The sequence below is a fragment of the Artibeus jamaicensis genome, unplaced genomic scaffold, assembly GCF_021234435.1.
Source record: "Artibeus jamaicensis isolate MK-2021 breed Jamaican fruit bat unplaced genomic scaffold, CSHL_Jam_final contig_402, whole genome shotgun sequence".
Lineage (NCBI taxonomy): Eukaryota > Metazoa > Chordata > Mammalia > Chiroptera > Phyllostomidae > Artibeus > Artibeus jamaicensis.
In genome coordinates, this window is record NW_026521818.1 from 5,013,262 (window position 1) to 5,038,644 (window position 25,383).

Consider the following 25,383-nt stretch of genomic DNA (forward strand, 5'->3'; position numbering starts at 1 on the left):
TTTATTTCTCTACCTTTCTTTAAATAATCTTAGAGCTGAGATTGTTTAACTTGTTTGTGGAAAAAATGGTATTTTTTCTTTAAACCTCAATATTTAAATAAAAGTGATTTATTGGTCATATCAAATATTATTTCCTAGAGGAGTCATAAAATCTTACAAAAGAGGACAGCATGAGTAACTCCTTGCTACTAAAATTGTGGTCCTCAGACAGTCATCATCATCATTGCCTCCTGAGATCATGTGTGTCACAAACACAGAAAAGCGGGCCCTGTTCACACATATACATTAAAGTTTCAGAAGGACTGGAATAATAGGTTAAAAAGAAACTAGTGGGAATATTTCATTTATTGGCTTATTAGTTGTCAGATTTTGCACGTTACTTAACCACTGTGAGCACATTGCCTTATTCCTAACATAGGACAATAATAATACTGCCCTCTTCTTGATTTATCATTAGAATTAAACACAAGAGGGACTTCTAGCCAAAATGGAGGAGTAGATGGACATACTTCACCTCCTCACACAACCATGAGGATGACAACTAACCTTAAAACAAAACAAAAACACCCAAGAACTGCCAGAAAATCAAACCGTATGGCAGTCCAACAACCAAGGATTTAAGGAAGAACTATTACTCCAGGTGAGTAGGAGAGCCGGAAACAGGGAGATGAGGTGGAGAGGACGCAGTATGGTGGCAGTGAGGCAGCAGTGGCAAGGCAGTGGTGGCAGTGGCCAGCAGAACGGGTGGTCCTACATTAATGTGTGGCAGATAAAACCTGGGAGGAACACCCAGAGAGCTGGCAACCCCAGCTGCAGGCCAGAATGTGCAGCCTAGTGCTAAGAAAAGAAAGTCTCATAACTTCTGGCTATTAAAAAACCAGTGAGGGTTGTGGAGGTGGAAGTAACTGCCAGTCTCTCAGGAAAATCCATTCAAAGACACCCACCATCCTAGAATGTACTCAAACCCACCTGCTCTGGGAACCAACACCAGGGCAACAGCTAGAGGGGCACCAGTCACATATGGGAAAGGATGAAGAGACTAGAAAGAGGAAAAGGGCCAAGCAAGAGGCATTGTTCCTGACCCCTACCACACATACAGAGTCACAAAGCAGCCAAGCAGGTTGTTCTTCCCTGACAAATACCTAACACTCTGACCCTACAATATAATAGGTACTCTAAGACAGGGAGTCAAAGCAGCTCTATGTAATATATAGAAACAAACAGAGGGAGGCTGCCAAATTGAAGAGACAAAGAAATGTGACCCAGATGGTGGAACAGATCAAAACTCTAGGGAAAAAAAAAACCCTAAGCAAAACAGAGGTAGCCAATTCATCAGAAGCAGAGTTCAAAACATTGGTAATCAGGATGCTCAGAGAACTCATTGAGACCAGCAAATGCATACAGGAAGAAAATAAAGGCTACACTAAGTGAAATAAAGAAAAACCCACAGGGAACCAACAGTGAAGGGAAGGAAGCTGGAGTTTAAATCAACAATTTGGAACAGAAGGAAGAAACAAACAGTCAACTACTACAGGATGAAGAAATGAGAATTCACAAAAATAAGGAGTAGCTTAGGAAGTTCTGGGATAACTTTAAATATCCCCACATCTTAATCATTGGGGGTACCAGGAGAAGAAGAGGAAGAGCAGGAAATTGAAAACTCACTTGAAAAAATAACGAAAGAAAACTCCCTCAATCTGGTAAAGGAAATAGACATACAAGCCCAGGAATTCATATAGTCTCAAAGAAGTTGGACCCAAGGAGGAACACACAAAAACAAATCATAATTAAATTACCCAAGATTAAAGATAAGGAAAGACTCTTAAAAGCAGCAAGAGAAAAGGAGACAGTTACCAACAAAGAAGTTCCCATAAGAATATCAGCTGATTTCTCAAAAGAAACCTTGCAGGCAAGTAGGGCCTAGAAAGAAGTATTCAAAGTCATGAAAGGCAAGGATCTACATCTAACATTACTCTATCCAGCAAAGCTTTCATTTAGAATGAAAGGGCAGATAAAGTGCTTCCCAGATAAGGTCAAGTTAAAGGAATTCATCATTGCCAAGCCCTTATTATATGAAATGTTAAAGGGACTTATCTAAGAAAAAGAAGAAGATCAAAACTATGAACAGTAAAATGACAACAAGCTCACAACTATCAACAACCTAACCTAAAAAATAAAAACAAAAACAAATGAAGCAAACAACTAGAACAGGGAAAGGATCATAGATTTGGAGGTTATATCTGATTATCAGCTGGGAGGAGATAGGGAAAAAAAAGGGGGAAAAGGTACAGGGATTAAAAGGTATAATTGGTAGGAAAAAATAGATGGGGAGATGTTAAGAACAGTATAGGAAATGGAAAAGCCAAATAATTTATATGCATGACCCATGGACATGAACTAGGAGGGGAGAATTACTAGAGGGAAGGGGGATACTGGGGGGGGGGGGGGGGAGGAGGGGGAAAATGAAACAACCATAATAGCATAATCAATAAAATATACTTAAAAAGATTAAACACAAAAATTGAATATATTTTCCAGCACAATATCTGGCATACAAATCTTTTCTCAATAAATGTTAGTTTGCTGTTTATATTTAATTTTAGAAAGAGCACAGCACAGTGGAAATGGCAGGGAAAAGCTTTAGGTTAAGCTCACTCATGGGCATATCACTTATTTTATTTCTGTTAAGACTCAGATTCCCCCTCTGTATGGCTGATGGTGGCAGTGAAGAGCTACGCAGCTTCCATGTGTTAATATAATATACTTAGCACAGTGCCTGATTAATTGCAAAAGATCTACAAATATTTTGTTCTCTTAAAATAATGTAGTTGTTACCTTGGAGTTCTATTCAAAAGTATCAAAAAAGACTTTATTCTTCCAAAAATACATCTCTTTCCAAACTCAGTTTTCATTTATGCCAACAGAGAAGGCATATGTGGAGGAGGATGAGAGAAAAGAGTAACAGTGTTGTTTGTTCTCTTCTACTGCTTTATAGAGAACATTAAAAGCCTGGAAATAGCATTAAGAATGAAAATAGATCTTATTTTAAAGATTTCAGCATGAAATGTTAAACCGCGAAGTGCTTTACCTGATGAGTCAAAGGTATTCTAAATAAAGTCACCTATTCGTTTTAGCTGTACATATTTCTTTTTGATATTTTCGGTCATATACCAGATGGCATAAAGCATTTATACACGATGGCTTCTCCTAGGTGTGCGACATATGCTGCTGAATTGCCTATACAGAAGAGCCCTGCTCATTGCAAGTCTCCCTGGAAGCATTTCACACAAAACACATCAATTAACATTTGTTTATTATGCCACTGTGAGTATATGACAGTTTTTTATTTCTTTTCCAAATACTTGGGCAACAGTTGGGTTTATATTGAATTCGTCACTTGAAGGGCTCGTGTTTAGGAATCTCTTTAGGATTGTTTTTCATCTCAAATATGCTATTAAATATCTCATCTCTCCTCAAGCCTCCATTAAACATCAAATTTTACAAACAGATATAACAAGAATTGTAAGTGATTTAACGTTATTATGGATTAAAAAACATACAAAACACAGGAGCACATGATATAGTTAGTAATGGATTTTCCAGTTATATAGGTAAATGGACACATTCAGTAAAAGCTCTTATTTATTAAATTCAATCATTTATCATATGAATTGCATATTTATTATTAAAGTATGAAAAGATAATTTCTACTTAATTTTATAAAGATTCAAGTATACTCAACCTTTAAAAATAAATCCTTGTCACTAACCACTAGTTTACAGTGAAGGCTCTGTCTGCACTCTGTATAGGTAATATGGTGATTACTTTACATGAGTAAAGTTCTGGGACCCAGATGTCAAGAAAGGAAAGAAAAAATAGAGGTTGTCCTATATACACTCATCAGCATTAACTGAAGTAGGAGTAAAATATCCATTTTATTTAGTTCAAAGCAGCTGAGGCACAAGCCTTTTCTGCATAGATTTTTTTCAGCTAGTCTCTATTCATGTTGAGCAGTGAGGCAGCACATGAAGACTGGCAGAGTTTTTACAACTGTATAAGAAAGCTTCTAGCTAATTTATACTGTAAAACATACTGCCCAAGGAGGTGTCACAGGGCAATGATATGCTGGTTCCATGGAATGTGGGAATTAGTTATTAAGAAAAAACTAAAAATGTTCAGGGATAAATAACCTCTGTAGTTTTATTATTGTAAATAGTCTTGCCATGACACTGTCCCTCCCTCCCAAAAAAGAAAGGAAATCTTGAGCTTATCATGATCACATTTTACTATGAAGTTAAACACACCTGTAAAGATACTGATATAGAAAGTATTTAGACTATTTCCGACAAGAAAATATAGTTTTAATAAATCCAGAATATTTGCTTTAAGAAATTAAACCAATAGACTAAATGTGCTCATTTTTAAAAAGTATGCTCTATCTTTTGAAATTGTTTTGCTTTATATTATTATATATTTGCTGTTTAGTTGTTTAACTTATTCTATCTACAGTATCACTATTAACTCCCTTAAGAAGGCAGCTTTTAAAATCTGAAATAGATATGACTATTATTTTCCTCAGAGAAATTAAGCATAAAAAGAGAGAATTTTCAGCTGTGGGTTTTAGGAAAATTAGATCACAAGGAAGTAACAGAGCAGAATAATAAGTAAGCGCAGGGACATCAGAGAAAAACAGAGAACTGCACAGGTATGAACACTTTGGTCTTTGAATAATTAGGTTTGGAGAATTTAAGAGAATTAGTTTAGACATTATTACCTCTGAAACCTAGTACAGATGTTTTTATGCATTTGATATTAAAAATATACCAACTAAATACACTTAAAAAATCTTCATGACCAAGGGAAAAAACACTGACTAGAAAAAGAATAAACACAACAATTGATTAGACATTTAAATTTACATCATATCTATAACAACATGGAATTCTTAGTTCTAAAACTATGCTTCAAAATCAAATTAAATAAAAATCTTTTCAGGTAAAAGTGACAGAAATAGTCACCAGAAGATACTCATGAAAAGAGTATAAAAGGGTTTTGTTTGAGAAGTAAAACAATCCCATATAGAAGGTCAGATTCAAGAAGAAAGAGTAGGGAAAGAAACATGTAAATATGTGGGTAAATCTAAAGAATATAATGTATAAAACAATGTTAATTATTGAAATCTAAACACACACGTCAAACATACCCAGATACACATACATGCACAATTAAAATGCTTAACAGGAAAAATGTGTAAGTAATAAATGGAGTTAAAATATTACAAGACCATTTTATGGTCCAGGAAATTATAAAATTTCTCTACATTATACTTCAATAAATCAAGGAGTCATTTTGTAACATCTGGGTTAACAAGTAAAAGAATGTGTAACCACCAAGCAAATAAAGGGGTGGATTGAGTGGGACAATGAAAAAATCTTCCCCAAAAAGGCATAAAATGAGAGTGTGAAAAAGAGGACAAGGGACAGTAGGTACAAACAGAACAATAAATAACAAGATATAGAAATTAAGACATAAACACAAGTATATTGCAATGATATTAAGTATAAATCAAATGAGTTCAAAGGAAAAGACAATAATATTAGGTTAAAAACATACTACTTCTCCAAAGAGATATACATATAAGGATTCAGAGGACTTGCCATAAGAAGATGGAGATAGGTCTACCATGTATTCAAAAGAATCTATTCAAAAGTACCCTTAAAAAGGAAAGCTAGCATGGTCCTATTCATAATAGAAAAGGTATACTTTTTACAAAAAAACATTTTATATGGATGACAGTATTGTCAAGTATTGTCACTGAACACAGCAACATTAATAATAAATCGAAATCATAAAATAATAATAAAATCTCCATATATGTGGACATGAAGCCATAAACTTCAATAACCCATTGTTCAAAATGGAAATAGTAGAAATTAGAAACTCTTGAACTAAATGATAATTAAAATATTATTTATCAGAACTTTCAGGATACATCTAAAATTATATGTAGAGGGAGATTAATAGTGTTAAAATAATATATTAAAAAAGAGAAATTGTATAATTCAATGAAAAGTAATCTAGTTCAATAAGTTTTTTAAAAAACAACAGAATAAGTACACAGGAATTAGCAGAAGGAAAAAGAACACTAATATCAGATATTAAAGAAATAGAGAAAACAATATACAGAATTGGTATTAGTAGAATCAAGAGTTGTTTTTCAAAGGACAGAAAAGTTCATAAATCCTTGACATGATAGATTAAAAAGATAGCAAATGAAAAAGTAACAAAAGTCAAGAATAAAGAGGAGAAGATCATGAGAGATTCTAAAGACATTAAACTATCATAGATATTTTAGAAACTTTATAAAATATCTTTTAAAATACAGATGAGAGGGACAAATTTCTAGGGAAAATATGCCAAACTAATACAAGAAAAATAAAGTGTAGGAAGGTATATAACTGTGAAAAATAAACTGTAAAAAACTACTTTACAATTAAAAACCTTTTAATAAGTATCCATAACCAAGTGGCTTCACTTGTAAGTTCTACAAAATTTTTTAAGGAAGCAGCCATGACAATACTACAGAATTCCTCAAGAAGATAGAGAAAGAAGTAATCACTTTCCCAACTCATTCCTTTATTTTGGTATAACTTTGGTACAAAATTTTATAATATAAGAAATAAAAATTATGGACTATTTTACCCATTAATGTGGAAGCAAAATCTTAAGTAAAATAACATCAAGGCAAATATACAATATTTATAATGTTATCACATACCATCAAGTGTTTATTTTTAGCCTAGGAATACAATAATTACTCAACATAATATCAAACAATGTCATTTACTACAGTAACTTTCCATGAGCAAGTTACTTCACCTTTCAAAAATCTGGAAAGAATGGGTCTTTTGGTATCATTCATGCGCCCATCATCAGCTATTAGGACAGTTGAGGACTGGCTGGTCTTGGGAAGGAGCAGTGAATCAGCTAGGATGGATTATCTCTGCTAATTTTTGTCTCCAATCCTCCACCTGCTTAACTTGGGCTTATCCACAAAGAAGTTACAGGATTTGAAGAGAACAAGAGACAGCAGGTGCCAATGTGTAAGCCTTTTTCAAATTCTCACTTATATGACATTGATATTGTCTTATGGTTCAAATCAAGCAAAATAGTCAAGCCTAGAAGTTGACTGTGGAGGGAGTGATGCAAGGGTGTGGATATGAGGAGTCTTAAATAAATCAGGCTCAATTAGTCTTTTTACCACAAATTCTAAAGTAGCACTTCATTATTTAAAATATATATACAGGAAAATGTACATGTGAGTTTTATCTTACAAAAATTACCGAACCATTAAAACTCAAAAAGAAGGAATTTTTTCCTAAAATGAATTCCTTTACATAGCATCTCTATTTTTATGAAACATTCCTAAGTCTTTAATACCTTAGTTTGGTAACCCAAGCACATTATTCCAATCTAGTGCCTTTACTGTTCAATCCAAACCATTTTTTCCCAACTAGGTAAATCAACTGATAGCTTTCTTACAATATTCTTATTTCTGCTTGGCTCATGACATTTTCTTGTCTAAAAGATGCTCTCTTCAACCTTACCCCTTAAATCATTTCATTTAACTTATCATTTAAGTTTCCAGCTCAAATACTACTTAAAGGTGACAATAACTTATTCCTTATTAATACAAGAAAAAAGTTATAAACTTCCAGCCAACATGGAGGTACAGGTGGATACACTTTGCTTTCTTGCAAAACCAAAAGCAGGTCAACAATCAATTTCAAAACAAGAAACAACCAGAACTGCCAGAAAATCAAACTCTATGGAAGTCTGACACCCAAGTTGTTAAAGAAGAAACATTCATCCAGACTGGTGAGAGGGGTGGAGATGGGAAGCCAGGGCAGAGAGGATGCCTGGAAAGACAATAGCTGTTGGATCAGGTGGGCTAGGAGGTCACTTGCAGAAAGGGCAGTCCCATATTCATGTGCGAATAAAGCAGGAGGAACAACAGGGGAGTGAGACACCCAAACAACTCAGGGTTGAAATGTGGAGAAATAAAGCTTCAAAACCGCTGTGGAGGTTGAGGTGTCAGGAGAAATTCCAGTCTCATGGGAGGTACCCGAAAGGTCCTAGAATACGCAAAACCCGCCCACCTGGGAATCAGCATCAGAAGGGCCCAAATTGTTTGTGGGTAGCAAAGGAAGTGACTAAAAGCCAGACAAGAGCTGAGCAAATGGCATTGTTCCCTCCCAGTCCCCTCCTCCACACACAGCGCCACAGTGCAGGCACATGGGCTGTCCCGACCTGGTGAATATCTAAGGCTCCAACCCTTATAATGTAACAATATGTATGCTGAGACAAAGAAATATGGCCCAAATGAAAGAACAAATAAAACTCCAGAAAAAGAACTAAGCAATGAGAAGATAGCAAATCTATCAGATGCAGAGTTCAAAACACTGGTAAACAGGATGCTCAAAGACATGACTGCATACAGACACAAAATAAAGAAAGAAGTATAGGCTATATAAAGTGAAATAAAGAAAACTATACAGGAAACCAACAATGAAGGGAAAGAAACTGAGACTCAAATCAATGATTTGGAACAGAAGAAAGAAATAAAAAGTCAACTACTATGGGATGAAGAAACAAGAATTCAAAAAAATGAGGAGAGGCTTAGGAACCCCTGGGACAATTCAAACATTTGGATTTGGATCTGAATCATAGGGGTACCAGAAGAAGAAGAGAAAGAAGGAGAAATTGAAAACTTATTTGAAAAAATAATGAAGGAAAACTTCCCCAATCTGGTGAAGGAAATAGACATACAAGTCCAGGAAGCCCAGAGAATCCCAAAAAAGTTGGAACCAAAGAGAAACACACCAAGACACATCATAATTAAATTGCCCAATATTAAAGATAAAGAGAGTTTTAAAAGCAGCAAGAAAAAAAAAGTTACCTACAAAGGAGTCCCCATAAGTCTATCAGCTGATTTCTCTAAACAAACCTTTCAGGCCAGAAGGGGCTGAAAAGAAGTATTCAAAGTGATGAAAGGCAAGGACCTACATCCAAGATTACTCTATCCAGCAAAGCTTCCATTTAGGATAGAAGGGCAGATAAAGTGCTTCCCAGATTAGATAAAGTTAAAGAAGTTCATCATCACCAAGACCTTATTATATTAAATATTAAAGGGACTTATCTAAGAGAAAGAAGATCAAATCTATGAACACTACAATGACAACAAGCTCACAACTATCAACAACCTAACCCAAAAAACAAAAACCTAAGCAAACAACTAGAACAGGAACAGAACCGTAGAAATGGAGATCACTTAGACAGTTATCAACAGGGAAGAAAAGGGGGGGAAATGCACAGGGAATAAGAAGTATATCGGTAGATACAAAATAGACAGAGGGGCTATTAAGAATAATATAAGAATGGAGAAGCCAGAGAATTTGCAGGCATAACCTGTGGACATGAACTAAGGAGGGGGAACACTGGAGGGAGGGAGGTACAGGGTGGAGGAGGATAAAGGGGAAAAATAATGGGGCAACTGTAATAGCATAATCAATAAAATGTACTTAATTTTTTTTTTTAATTTTAAAGTTAGAGAGCAAACAACATTTATCTGAACTCTCAGCCTATGCCATGAACTTTGATGCATCTAGCCATTTGTGTTGTTCTGGTGCTATTTCTGGAGACTGTGTTTTCTGGGTGAGACAGTAAAATGTATTGTGTCAATGTCCATGTTTTAGACTTCTTTGTTTCCTCTGTAGATTTCAGTATGGCACAATAGACTTAGTTACTCAACACATACATATTTCATATTTTTACAGATTTTAGTAAAAGCTTTTATATAATTTCTCATTTACATACTTATAGTACCTTAGTATTAAGTAAGGAAGTTTGAAATAAGTTAAATGATATTTCAAAATCACCAGCTAGCTAGTTTATCACTTATATCCATAAATCATTTATTTCATTGTTTAGTAATCCAAATACCTCTATCTTAACTAACTTTTGTATAAAGCAGGTCTAGAGTGAATTGTATCTTTTAATTCACCTGATATAAAATAACCTTATTTCTTATATTAAATATTCACTGTACCTAAATTAGTATAACTGCTTTTAGAAATGTGTAATTTAGATTTGCTCTGAGGAAAACTTGCCTTCCCCACACATTTACTATGAAAATAAATTGAAAACACCTTTTAGAATTATTCTCACTGAGCACTGAAAAATTAGCTGGTTCTTCTCTTGCTTTTATTCTTCTACTCTCAGTGCTGACTGCTTGAGTAATAGGTCTCTGATTGGATTTAGCATCTAAAAAATATTTCGTATGTCTGATTAACTGACATACATTTCAAATGTAGTTATCTGAGATACTTACAAAAATTTGGGAGAAAAAAAAGACTACCTTATACCAAATAATTAAACCTGGAAACAGGCATATGAATAGAATTCTAATTATAGAAATGACAAATTTGAGTTGGCTTATTTACTTAAAGTATAATCCATTTGAGATGTGAAGTGGCATATAAAAATAGCTATAAAGGCAGAGAATAATATAAATAATTGAAAGTGTCACAGAAATGGAAAAAAAACAAAAAGAAAATGATAAGAGTGGGTGAGATGAATACACAGCATTCTCTATTTCTGTCAGAAACTGGCCAGAAATTTTACTTTTATTTTTTTAAGCTCCAGGAAACTGCTTATATAAAATCAATAATAAGGTTCCAAGAGTACATGAAACTAAGAAGGATTTACTTCCCAAATCCTAATAAAGGTGATACTGGGTGATATAGTGGTCATTTCTGTAATCTATATAATAATTGCCTTTGTTTCTCTTTTTCTTTTGTGCTCCTCAGTCCAAACCAAGGACTAAGCTGGAGCACAGTTGCATTAAAAAAAACTCACGAAATCCTCAAAATGTAGTTCAAGTAGGCAGCTCTTTGAGTGTCCTTTTTCTGTAAAAGATATTAAAAATCTAGAGAAAAGGATGGATAGTCTTCCATATTCCAAATCAGACTTATGGTTAAAAATCAAAGTTTAAGATTTTTTTCTAATAATAATCATTTTTTAAATATTTTATTTATTTTTAAAGAGGGGAAGGGAGGGTAACGTCAATGTGTGGTTGCCTCTCTCACACCCCCTACTGGGGACCTGGCCAGTGGCCCAGGTACATGCCCTGACTGGGAATCCAACGGGGACCCTTTGGTTAGAAGGCAGGCATTCAATCCACTGAGCCACACCAGCCAGGGGTCTACTAAGGATATTGAATGTAACTACTCTATGACCCACCCATGCACTTTGACAATCAATTAGGCAGACTGAATTCCTTATTTGCTCTTCTTACCTGTTAACATTAATTCACATCCATAATTATTATTAAAAAACAGGACATTGAAAATATTGGGATAATTGCATCTGTAAAAGCTAGAAAGAACCAGAAACTTTCAGTGATTGGATAAAGCATCACTAGAAAATCATATTTGTATTTTATAAAAAATTGATAGCTAATTTTGTAATGATTTTTTTGAAAGTGAAGAAAAATCTATATTGCCATTTAAATAGAACTAGAAAAAAACAAGAACTTACACATTTTTAACTTTAGGGGAAACAACTTCAGTGTTATTTAGTCCAGATTTGTAATTTACATTGTCTAATGCTGGAAAGAAAACACACACACACATGCATATGAAACTAAATAATTTATTAGACAAGTGGAGAGTCTTTTGAGAATGAATTAATTCACTACCAATACAGAAGCTGGAAAATTACGCACCAACCCAGGCTAACCTTTGCAAATTGAGATTCACAGTCAGTGTACTTACAAATGCTTTTTAAAGGGACAAGCCCAAAGCAAGACAATCCCAAAAAGCAACCCCTTTCTTCAAGCCATTTACTCAGAATGCCTACCATTTTATCTTTAACTAAAAATAGGTCAGCATTAAATTTTTAAAGTTGTGTTCTCAGCTGTATCACTGATACTCACTGACTGTGGACATACCTTTCTCCTAAGGACACATGCTTCCTGTTGATAGAAGAACCAATTTATTGCCCAGTGTTTTATCTTACCTTAGCTATATTTATTGCAATATGGACCCGCCCATCTTTTTCAAGGTCCTTTATTTTCTGCAACGTTTGCCATATTAAGTTTCTAAGTCCATCCTGTTCCTCTTCTCCTCGGAGTTCCCATGACATTTTGACCAGGTTATACACTATGCCATAGTATCCAATCCATACCACTTGATCACCTGTTTGAAAAGAAATATTATTTGGGAAAATATCATTGTATTAATCTTACTAATATAGAAAAAGAAGGAACCAATTTTATTAATAGCTTAATGTTTGCAATTCCAAGTTTTTTACTCTTCACTGCTTGGACTTCTTTAATTTTTTAAAAATCAGAGATCATTTGAAAATTGCTAACAATTTGAAAAGATGAACTTCACCCAACTAATATCATACATCATAAATTTAAACGTTAAACGGGTAAATTGTGAACTAGGTACTAAAAACAAATCTTTGGAATTGAAGTAAACAGGAAGTTGTTCAAGGCAATATGAATACTTAAAGCACCATGATAGATTTTTATAATAAATCAGAGGAACAGGAGAAAAATCACTGGCTGTTATAAGAATGATCAACCTATGAAACAAAGCATTTGAACCAAGAATGAAGTGTTGAAAATAATGTGAGAAGTAAACAAAAATTTCTGATTCATTGTAGACTATAAGATTTTTTTTACAACAGATACATAAATCAAATGAAATAGGGGGAAGAGGGTGGTGAATCAGGAAAGAGAAAAAAGTCTAAGTCACTTCTAAAACTTATATATCTATTAGATATTTACATAAATTATCCAGTTCTACTTTTAAAATCTTCATTTCCTTTGCAGAAAAGGAGAAGTTTCTCTTTACTCTTTATGCTAATTATTTCCCACTTAGATGGCATATTGCTATGCAACACTACTCAGGTAGAGAGAATTCTAATTTAAGTAATGACAGGATAAATAAATTTGGAAAATGAAGTAATACAGGTCTTAAAGGGAATATGAACTTAAGTTAGCAATGATACTACTGAGTATATGTGAGGTGAGGAAGAGGAAGAGAGGGCTCAGAAAGGGAGATGAAAGAGTTTTAAAGCCAAATAAAGTCTGTATCGTACTTTCGCTCCAAATCCTGGTGATATTGGAACTCATTCACACCCTCCTTGAAAAGTCACAATCTAGAAGGTCACAGTCTGAAAAGTCACAATCCTCAAGTTTTCCTAATTCAATTAGACTTTTATAATCTAGGCAAATAATAATAATAATCACTATGAGTATAATTAGAACACTTGAGAGTACCTACTAGGTGCCCTTATTCTAGTCCTCATTACAATCCTGCTGTGCAGACCATATTATACTTAGAATAATAGAAGGGAACATGAGTTTCGGGTTGGTGCAAAAGTTCCTTACATCATGCAGCTGGCTAGTGATGGAACCAGGTGAAGCCTGGCCTAATCTTATGCCACACGACACAGCCTTTGCAACTGAGACAAGTACTTCTTCTAATCCCAGCCTCTAATCCATTCACAGGAAAGGAAGAAACTAGAAGGTTGAGAAAGTAGAGGAGGAAACAGAAGAGAAAGTACGTACACATTTTGAAAATGGGAGAAGACATATGTGCAGCTTTCAAATCGAAGTCACCCTCTGTCCTTTCCGCTGTTGATACTTTAGAAAAGAATGTATAAACTGCAAATTGAGGCTACAACTAAGTGGTCAAATCAATTTTTAAAATTTGTTTAATTGAATTTATTGGGGTGACATTGGTTAACAAAATTATATAGGTTTCATGTATAAAATCCTATAATATCTCATCTATATATTGTATATATGTGAAATCTAATGAACAAATTAAACTAACAAAAAATAGAAACAGATTCACAGATACAGAGAACAGACTTACAGCTGTCAGAGTGGAGGTGGGGTTGGATGAAAAAGATGAAGGGATTAAGCAAAATAAACAAACAAACTCATGGAGACCACAGTATGATGATTACCAGGGGTAAAGAGGGGTGCAGCATAAAGAGTAAAGGGAGAATAAATGGAAACAGAAGGAGACTTGACTTTGAGTGACAGCCAATTCTTTTAAAAGTATAATTTTCCCCTCATAAAACCTTTACTAATTAAAACGAGTGTACCGCACCCTGGCTGGTGTAGCTCAGTGGATTGAGTGCGGGCCTGGGAACCAGAGTATCGTGGTTTGATTCCCAGTCAGGGCACATGCCTGGGTTGCAGGCTGGTTCCCAGCTGGGGACACATGGGAGGCAACCATACATTGATATTTCTCTCCCTCTCTCCTTCCCTTCCCCTCTAAAGATAAATAAATAAAATCTTTAAAAAAAACAACAAGTGTACCGCTATGCTTGAAATTATACATAGGGAGTAATGTCAGCATGAAAGTGGAATAGAAAGTCCCCCATCTTCACACCCTCACAGAAACACAATTTGGCAGCCATCCTATGAAGAGAATTGGGGGAACCTTGGGAGGGCCAATTTGATAAGGCAGGTCTGGACCCATGTTTTAGGTCTGACGCCAGTGATACAGTCTGTGGATCTGGAAATAGTCCTGACCTTCTGTGAACTGAGCTTTAACCCTGCTTATCCACAGTCCTGCTACCAGCCCCAAACCACCAACGGACCGAGGAGGACCCACACCTGTTGGTGCCTTTGGTAAGAGACCCACTGACTTTGAACCTGACTGCCGCCACTGAATCAGCTCTGTGACCTGGCTTCAGCCTCACTCAACCATAGTCCAGAGGCAGTTCTGTACACCCAGGAACCCAACTATGAAGAACCTACCCATGGACGTGACAGGATCATGCCCAAGAACCTTGTGGGAGCCAAATTCATTTGCTCTCCAGGTAACAGGACCAAGATCTGCAGATCTAAGAAGCAGTCCCAGAACCAGGTTCCAGCCCCACTCCACCATGGTTCTGGAGGTGGCCCCATCTGCACAGGCACCCAGCAGGAACCATGGTCACTCATGCCCACTCACTCCCGGCAGAGAAGTAGCCAAAAGAAGAGAGAAGGTAGAGGAAGAGCATGAGGATCTCAAATTGAACTGAGGTGGAGAGTTCATATTGGAAATGGATAAGGTAACAACAACTAAAAATAAATAAGGTCAGATTAAATAGTAGATGTTTGAGCAAAAAATGTTTGAGCACATATTTACTCAATGAAATGTTATGGCTATTCGAGTAATAAACCAGGAAACGAATATGGGTGTTTTATGAGGTAATCTACCTCTTTACTGTGAAGAGCAGCAGGAGATTGGAGAGTAAAGAACAAACTTAAGACATTGTGAAAAAGATCTAATGAGGATTCTTAATTATGGAGGAAATGGAAGGAATTAACTGGAAAAGAAAAAATACATTTTTAAGCTCAGTAAAGTGAAACAATAATGAAATTGCTTGCAGAAATGCAATTATGTAGAAGAGCCATTATGGGAAGAAAGGAGGAAACTGTGACATGGTGGGGTGTGAGAAAAATATAAGTTTTAGTGTCCAATAGCTTTAAAAATATAGCTAAAATTCAATTAAAATAACAGGAACAAACTTATGGAATTGTGAGTAATTAACAAAGAACTAAAGCTTGAGCTAAATATGAATAAAGAAATAATTATGAATGTTTAATAACTGAGAAATTGTGAAACTCTAAAATAAAAAAGCAGTTCTTTGAACAATTAAGTAAAACATACTATGAATTTTAATCAACTTATAAATTAATTTAGAGATTCCCAAATTCCATTTTTTACAAGATAATTTTTAATATATTTTATCAATTATGCCATTACAGTTGTTCTATTTCTCCCCTTCATTCTCCTCCACCCTACATACCCCCTCCCCCACCATTCCCCCCTTTAGTTTATGACCATGTGCCTCAAGTTCTTTAGATTCTATATTTCCCATACTATTCTTGCCCTCCCCCCTATTTTCTACCTACCATGTGTGCTACTTATTTTCTGTACCTTCTCCCTCCTTCTCCTCCTCCCACTCCCCTGTTGCTAACCCTCCATGTGATCTTCATTTCTATGGTTCTGCTCCTGATTTAGCTGTCCTCTTAGTTTGCTTTAGTCTTAGGTGTGGTTGTTAATAACTGTGAGTTTGCAGCCCTTTCACTGTTCATCTTTTTTATCTTCTTTTTCTTAGGTAAGTCCCTTTAACATTTCATATAATAAAGGCTTGGTGATGATGAACTCCTTGAATTTGATCTTATCTGAGAAGCACTTTATCTGTCCTTCCATTCTAAATGAAAGCTTTGCTGGATAGAGTAATCTTGGATGTAGGTCTTTGGATTTCATGACTTGGAATACTTCTTTCCAGCCCCTTCTGGCCTGTAAGGTCTCTTTCGAGAAATCAGCTGACAGTCTGATGGGAGCTCCTTTGTAGGTGACAGTCCCCTTATCTCTTGCTGCTTCTGGGATTCTCTCCTTCATTTTATTCTTGGATAATGTAATGATAATGTGCCTTGGTGTGTTCCTTCCTGGGTCCAACTTCTTTGGGACTCTCTGAGCTTCCTGGATTTCCTAGAAGTCTATTGCCTTTGCCAGATTGGGGAAGTTCTCCTTTATTATTTGTTCAGGTAAGTTTTACACTTGTGGCTGTTCCTCTTCCCCTTCTGGTACCCCTATAATTCAGATGTTGGAATGTTTAAAGACGTCCTGAAGGTTCCTGAGCCTCTCCTCATTTTTTTGAATTCTTGTTTCTTCATCCTTTTCTGTTTGGTCATTTTTTTCCTCCTTCTGGTCCACTCCCTTGATTTGAGTCCCAGTTTCCTTTCCATCACTATTGGTTTCCTGTGTATTTCCCTTCATTTAAATTAGTTTAGCTTCCATATGTTCCTCTAATTTGTGACTAAAATCAACCAGTTCTGTGAGCATCCTGATCACCAGTGTTTTGAACTGTGCATCTGAAAGTTTGGCTATTTCTTCATTGCTCAGAATTATCGGCTCTGTAGCTCTGAGTTGTTCTTGAGCCATGTTTTGATCTGTTCGTGCCTGTTACATATGAGAAGTGGAGCCTTAGTTGTTCACCAGGGTGGGGCCACCCAGGTGGCTGTCTTGTGAGGCGGGGTCAGAGAGGGACAGTGGTGGTTCTCTCTGCCACTTTCCGCTGCTGGGGCCTGCACGGTCTGTCTCACACCGATAGCTCCTTCACCGGTTTCTTTGCACGCAAATGTGTGACCACAGTCAGCCCTCAGTGGGTCCGCCTGCTTCTCCACACCTGGGATCCGCCCACGGCTGCTGGCACACCTGGGTTGTGTGCCCATGTCAGTCCGGTGGATCTTTCCTGCCCGACCCTGCTCTGCTGCTGGCTCTGACCCTCTTACTGATTTGGCTGAAGGGTTTATGGTTGTCAGACTTCCGTGTAGTTCAATTTTCTGTGGTTTGGCTGCATTTTTATTGCTAAAACTTTGTTGTTTTTAAACTTGGTTATATGAGGAGGTGTAGTGCTTCCACCTACGCCTCCATCTTGGTGGAAGTCCTACAAGATAATTTTTTAAGATTTTATTTTTATTTATATTTAGAGAGAGAGGAAGGGAAGGAGAGAAACATCAGTGTGTTGTTGCCTCCTGTGTGCCCCCAAGTGGCGACTTGGCTTGCAACCCAGGCATGTGCCCTGACTGGGAATCGAACCAGCGACACTTTGGTTCGCAGCCTGCACTTGATCCACTGAGCTACGCCAGCCAGGGTGAGATTCCCAAATTTTTTACATTAAACAGAATGATTGGTAAAAGTATGTCCAAACCACCTCCCTTCATATATTCTAAATTACTGTTTATTGAGGAACAGTATTTTGTAAGTCTACAATATTTGAATCATTGAACTGAATATGGTTTGCTTTTAGACTCCACAAGACCAACGAGGAACCCATAAAATATATTCTGAGAACTGTGTTCTCAAAAACCAAAAAACTTACAATGCCATTGCTTTTTAAAGTGAGCTGTTCACCTGTTGATTAAAACTACAGTGAAGTGTTGTTTATGAATAATATGTATAGGAAGAATCTATTACATCTAACTGAGTGACAGTTAATGAAGAAAAAAACCTTCCGAAAACAGATGGGATTTGTTACAACTGTCATAAAGGTAGAATGCATTCTAACATGCACGTCCAGACATTTGCGGAGAAGCATGTCCGCTGTGAAACTCCTCATCTGGGGACCAGACTGTGGCATACGGCACTCTTCTGTTCTGCTGTGAGTGATCCTGCGGCAGCAATCAAAGATGTCACTTGACATATACTGAGAGAAAATGTGTCTCTTTGCAGCTAAGCAGACAGTATCATAGGACATAACAAAGCTGAAGCAAAATAAAATTCTTAATAAATCTTGAAAATTTATGAAGAAACTGTGATGTTTAAAAACTGATATTGTGCTTCCTTAGTTTCAGCTTTATTTTAGTGTTTAAACTCCTTGAAGGCCTTTAATTTCCAGTCTAGATATTTAGATTTCACATATCCAGTGATTATGAAATGTGAGTAATTCTATTCATATGAATGAGTATAAATGAGTACACCACAGGATGAAATGTATTACTGAAAGGTAACTTGAATGTAAGGTATTGTTTAAAACATTGTCTGTGTGAAATATCATGTAGAGTGAAAGAAAGTGGATGGATGCCAAGAACCAATGGCCAAGAACCAGCCAGTGAGCTGGGCATTTAACAAGTGTTTACTGAGTCAGTGCCATGTGCCAGCCACTGTTCTGCATGCCAAAGACAAAGACAATGTTACTGCTTTCAGGGCACAATTCTACTGGAGAAAGACAGATGGCTAAGAAAGCAAACAGAACAATATCAGTTCATAATGAGTGCTGTAAAAATAATAAAAGATGGTAACGTGACCAATAATGACTAGGAGAAGAAAACCACTGTAGGCAGAGTGAGAGAAGACTTCCATGAGGACATGGTGTTCAAGCTAAGATCTGATGAAAAAAAGTTAACCTTCCCAGGAACTTAGAAAAGTGTACCCAGCATAAGGGGATGGCAAATCAAAGTCTTAGGACCCAGAATACCATGGTAGTCTAGAGAAGAAGAAGGAAGGACGGAATAGCTGGAATATAAGACACCTGGTGGGGGGGTCAGTGGGACAAGATGATGTCAGGTAGGCCTGCCTGTTGGGGAGACACACTAAATGATCATAGCCTAGGCCACAGGTAAAAGTTTAAAATTTATTTTTTGGTGTAATAAGAAGCTAACAGAGCATTTTAAATAAAGAAGAGAGCTGATTCACTTGACTTCTTGCTGTAAAATGGATTCTAGGGAGTATCTGAGAAACAGAAAAAACTTTTAGCCTTTTGCAATAATCTAGAAGCTAAGTGATTGCTTGAGTTTGGAAAGTATGCAGTAAAGAAGCAACCATGATCAGAGAGAGGGGGGTTCATCTTGACCCAATTATGGCCATCGAACAAGTTCTGAAACCTGAGGATGGAATAGTAATAACAAGTGATGTTTCTTTTTATTATTATTCTCTATATTTCATATATATATTTACATATATACAATATTTTCTAACTCTCAGTTCTATTTTTCTCATTTTTCTGCACATATATTGCATATTTTATGTAGTTAAATCTTTTAATCATGTCTTCTTTGATTTATGATATTTCTGTTTTGTTACTGGAACTCCTTCCTGCTTGAAAGTTTTATTTTTCCATTCATAGATAAACCTGAATGAAAAAATACTTGGGTCCCACTTTCTTCACATCATAATACAACACTGGAATAAACCATTAGAAATTCAAAGTTGACAACACTATAATCTTCCAACAAACTTAAAAAGTTAATTATAAACCACATTGAAAGTGCGTTTATGTATTTTAAAATGTTACCATAGGAACTTGGCAGTAAGCAAAGAAATGAGAGACGATCACAAAGTGGAGAGGTGGAAAAAGAGAACCAATGCAATTATCTTCAAATATTTAAAGATCTTACATGTGGGGAATGGAGCACACTGTGTCAGATTGCCCCCAAAAGGCAAAGCTGAAGCCAAAGTCTGGGATATATCAAAAGACAGATTTCATTTTAATGTAAGGGAGAATCTTTCACAGTGTCCAAAAGTGGAATAGGACCTGCTTTGGGAGATCGGGAGTTCTGTACCTCTCTAGACGCTTAAGCAGGATGTGGTTGTGAACTCTTTACAGATGATCTAAAAGAGATTGTGCATTGGATGAAAAGAACATCATCAATATTTTTACTATTCTGTATTTCTTATATGAGACACCAAATTAGTGTCTGTTGATTTCTGAGAGAGTATATCATTTCTAAGTTTCATTTTCACAACAGAGATTCCAGATAATCAAGCTTGTTAAAAGTCTACCATTTTACCACTCTGAAAACCAAAGTAGAAATACAGTAGGCACTTTGGATATAGTGTACCACACAAAACTGTTTCCCTTTTTGTAAAGTTATATATCAATTATTTCTATAAATACTAACTAGCTGGATACATAAATATTTGAAACATCAATTAAGAGAAGTATTTTTCTTTATGAGGACAACATTTTACCACTTTGTTTAACAGCTGAATTTATAGGCTAGGTTTTCTTAAACTATAATGTCATAAGTGGTTTAGTAACACAGATTCCCGAACTCCACTTTTAAGATTTTTATCCAAACTACTAGAATAAGGCCTAGTAATATCCATTGAAAATAAAGACCCATCCACAATATACATATTTTTTGTAGGATAATGACTGTCAGAGATTTTCTCAAAGTCATCTTTTTTACATTACTCAACATGCAAATGATACTTTTGAAAATTTTCATTTGGTAGGTCAACTAACCTAGGTAGTTCAGCATAATGAGTTAGCTATTAGAATGGACTGTGAAGCCATACTGCTGTGTCAAATCTTAGATGTATCATTTACTAACTATATTTCCTTGGACAGACAAACTCTTATTACATCAGTTTAATCATCTACAAAACTGGGATAATATGGATATCTATAGTCTAGTCTAATGAGTTAAGTGATATATGTTAAGTACTTAAAATAGTGCCTGACACATAGTATGAGCTCAATAAATGTTACCTATTATTATTCTTTACAACCTATCAGACAAAATGCTTCTCAAAAATAAACCAGGCAGTGAAAGACAAATACCATATGATCTCGCCTATAAGTGGAACCTGATCAACAAAACAAACAAATGAGCAAAATAGAACCAGAGACATGGAAATGAAGAACAAACTGGCCATGACTACAGGGGAGCAGTATAATCAGGCAAAGAAGGGGAAGGGGCAAGCAAAGAGGATATGGACAATGGTGGGGACTGACTGTGGGCATGGACAAAGGTGGGGACCAACTGTGGGATTGGGAGGGGGGAAGGGCAGGGGAGAACAATGGGAAAAAAGGTAGGACAACTATAACTGAACAGCAATAAAAAATCAGCATTTCAACAGGGATCGGGTGAAAATAAATTAATTTTTAATCACTTTTCTCATATTTTTGCACCTTAAATTATCTTGTCTGGGGACTATGCTGTAAAAATTTGTTTCTAATAAAGATTCACTCAGGCATTTGAACTTATTCAAACCAGCCTACAGCACAACACCATTGGGAGGTGAATTAAGCTTCTTGGGTTGCGTAATAATATACAATACCATAGGCCAGGGGTCTTAAACAACAGAAATGTACCTATTTTCTCACTGTTCTGGATGTTGGAATGTTCAAGGTAAAGGTGCCAGCTGATTCTGTTTATGGTGGGCACTGTCTTCCTGGCTTGTAAATGGCTGGCTTCCTACTGTGTCCTCACATGGTAGAGAGCATGAGCTCTCTGGTGCATCTTTAATTATAAGGACACTAATTATTTCACATCAGGGCCCCTCAGCCATGACTATAATGAATTACTTCCTTTTAGGCCCTATTTCCAAATATAGTCACATTAGGTTTATGGTTTCAACACATGGGTTTAGGGAAAGGACACAACTCAGTGCACAGCAGCAGGTGTATACAACAGTCCTCCATAAAACACCGAACTCGTGTCAGATACCTTGACTTTCAACCAACTGTTAAATACACAGTTGGTATTTATAAGCATATATAGAAATTTCTATTTTACCAAAACACCAAAATCAGCAATTCAGTCACAGACAAGAGAGCTCACTATTGAACTGATAGACATCTGACTATGAAAATCTTATCTGACACAAAATCTCAGAATGAAAAACGCATGGGCTAAATAGTCATTCGTTCCTATAGATTCTTCAAGTTCTGCTCCCATGTCAGATTAGGTCACCAGGAAATTATCTTCATGGAAATCATGACTTTAGTTTCCTGTAACATTTTCTTCAAAAATTATTGTTTGAATTGTTTCTTTATATTAAACTTTTTATATTAAAATTGTCCATAAGAACACTATTTGATTCTTTCATAAAGAGGTAATTGGCACCATTTCTAAATGTTTTTAGTGTCATTTCTTTATATGTAAATGAAATAGGATCTCCAGAACACAAAGTGTACAAAGAAATAAGTATTATAAAATTCTTCCTCACTGAAATTTACTCATTATTACAACAGTGTTAATACTGACATTAATAATCGTAGTATCTATTAGCATTCATCGGACTGTCCTATGCACAAATTTGTATGATGAGTGTTCATATGTTTCCACATTTTACTCACAAGAGGTCCTATGATTTGAATAGTGTTCTTATCATAATTCTCAGGTAAAGAATTCAAGTCAGCTAGTTTAAATAATTTGACCTAGGATTCTAAGATACAATACAAGTCCATGTAACACCAGAACCAGTTCTTTCATTCCAAATTATGTACTTAAAGGATAAAATTATGAGAAAAAATTATTTTTAGTTAAATAAAGCAGCAACTCTGTTTTTTTATATCACTTCCTCAAAAAACAGACTGATCCTCTTCAGTAATTGTGTTGACAAGACCTGCAGAAATGATGCTCTTTTTTGGAGTAATCCATTTCCTATGGTCTTGTAGAATGAGAGGTCATTATCAACAATCATTTTCCCTATGTAGAAAATCAATCAGTGATGCTACAAAGATTCAGGTTATAATGAGTCACATTAACACCATTTTTAAGCCCTGTCATTTGACTGGTGAAATATTTGACTACATTGTACAGTCATGTAAAGTAATGGCATTTTATGGAAGTGACTAATACAAGAAAGCCAAAAATCTAATACAAACATTAGAAGGAGACCAGACATTCATGTACAGAGGAAGTACATTCCTTGGTTCTGACAGACAAAAAAAAATGTAAAATTTTTTCACATTCAGGAGATGTCTTTAACCAAACAGCCATCAAATAGTTAACCTACTTTAGACATTTCCCACAAAAAAATCACAAAGATGCCAGGAGTTTTGAGGATGTTGGAATACTCAGAATCATTCTGAGACAAATGCCACTATTATTTATGACTCATACAAGACATTTGGCATCACTGAAAATGTATTGGCTTTTGACTGTGGAAGAGTCCATTTTGATGTCTATCCTCATTATTGCAGATCAAATCTTTAAAGGTATTCCAGAGCCAGAAACATCTGTTTGTTCATTTGAGTTGAGAAAATATTGACAAATACTGGTTAAGTATTTCATTGCTGAGTTCAAGTGAAAACATAAGAAGGACATTAGGGAAAGCAAAAGAGTCATCTGTCCGCACGACCTGCGAATGTACAAAGGACTCCTCCTTCCAGCACTCGGTCTGTTAGGGATAGCCTCCTACCTCTGTATTATAGTGCCATTTAAAAGAATGAAATGTTGACACCATGTGATCTGTAGAGAAGCTTTTTGATCCATAATATTATCTCGTGATTGGTACAAGAAGATTCAGAAGTTCCTACAGGACTTACTTAATAAGTAATTAAACAAAAGTATCAAGCTTCACCAAGACCATCATTTATAGTACAGATATCCAGATAGCTATCTTACATAGGGACAAATGGAAATAATCCGAATTTGTCGTTTCTTGGATGTCATGCTTTTACTTTGATATTAAATTCAATAATACTAAGTAGAAACAAGTGTGCTTGTTCAGATGTATAAAGATGAGAAAACAATGACCAAGGATGACTACATACCAAGCAAGTTCAAGGTCACAGATAGTCCTCTATAATGTGTAGTATTGCTCAGAGGGCAGAAAACTGACATAAATGCCTATAAAATTCTCAATAGGTCTTCCACTGACACAGAAAGAATTATAGGGTAAGAGAATAATACTTGAGGTAGGAAAATTTGGAGAGTGTTATCTAGGATGCTGAGCAATGTAAAACTGTAGATAATAAGTAAAGACAAAAATTTTTTCTAAGAATTTGACCAAACTCTGTGCCTGTACCACCAAAATAAAGTCTTCAGAAAGAGAAGAAACTTCTAAGAAAGATAAACAACAAACAAATACAATGAAATAATCACTCCCCAGAAGAAAAATTCAGACTGTTTAGGAATCTGAAAAATCTGAACATCCACAGAACAATGCAACCCTATCATCATGCAATTATGCCAGAGTTCAGGGGTCATGGCAAGAGTGTGGCCAGTGGGCTTCTGGGAATAAAGACCCTCCCCACTGAGAAACATCTGAACCCATCACAGTGAAAGAAGACAGAAAGAAAGAATTCTATACAACCAGACAAAAAAAGTTGAAGATCTAAAATTAGTAGATCAATCTGTTTAGTGACAGTTCAAAAATTATAAGTTGAACTGCTGTATAAGATTTCTGACCATTCTGAATACCTAAAAGTGTGAACAGCAAAATAGGTGACTACCTCTTCACTTTATCGACACTATAAGCCAGAGACTAAAGATCTGTTTAAAATTGGCATGAGTAAGAAAATATAAATAAAATCATCTTGAAAAGTGGGAAAAGGCCAAGCAAGTTGCACTCAGAAATGATAAGTTCCAACCCACTGATTAAACCAAAAGTATATTAAAAGTAATTTTAAAATAGTGAGCAAGTTTTTTAGAATAAAATTAATATCTACTAGTAAGGTCTTATTATTTAAAATTATATTCAAACATAATAACTGAACTATGGTCTTGAGAAAAGAAATTATCTTCCCTGCCTTGATACTTTCAAAATCTTGAAATTGCATTTTAAATTCAGTGATTTGTTTAATTACTTAATAAATCTACTATGATTAATTGACCATCTACTATGTGCTATATACTTGGTTAAATACAAATATAATTATACTTGATTCTGCAGTCCGAATTATCTAATAATTTAATGAAAGTGAGAGTCATATACATAACAGACCATAATAACACTGACTACAATGGTATTCATTAAGTTCTAGTCAATGTAAAAGGACAATTTTGAGTTTATATTGTCCCTGTAATTCCATTTTAAAAATGAAAGTATTTCATTTTTATAG

General features: G+C 35.6%; 1 protein-coding gene across 1 annotated transcript in view; it reads right to left on the reverse strand.

Annotated features, from left to right (window-relative positions):
• Window positions 1–25,383, reverse strand: part of TMEM232 (transmembrane protein 232) — a 171,280-nt gene that overhangs the window by 94,977 nt on the left and 50,920 nt on the right. The window contains exon 10 of the mRNA XM_053665278.1: window positions 12,079–12,257. Within this exon, the coding sequence (XP_053521253.1) occupies window positions 12,079–12,257 (179 nt within the window). The remainder of the gene's footprint in view (window positions 1–12,078; window positions 12,258–25,383) is intronic.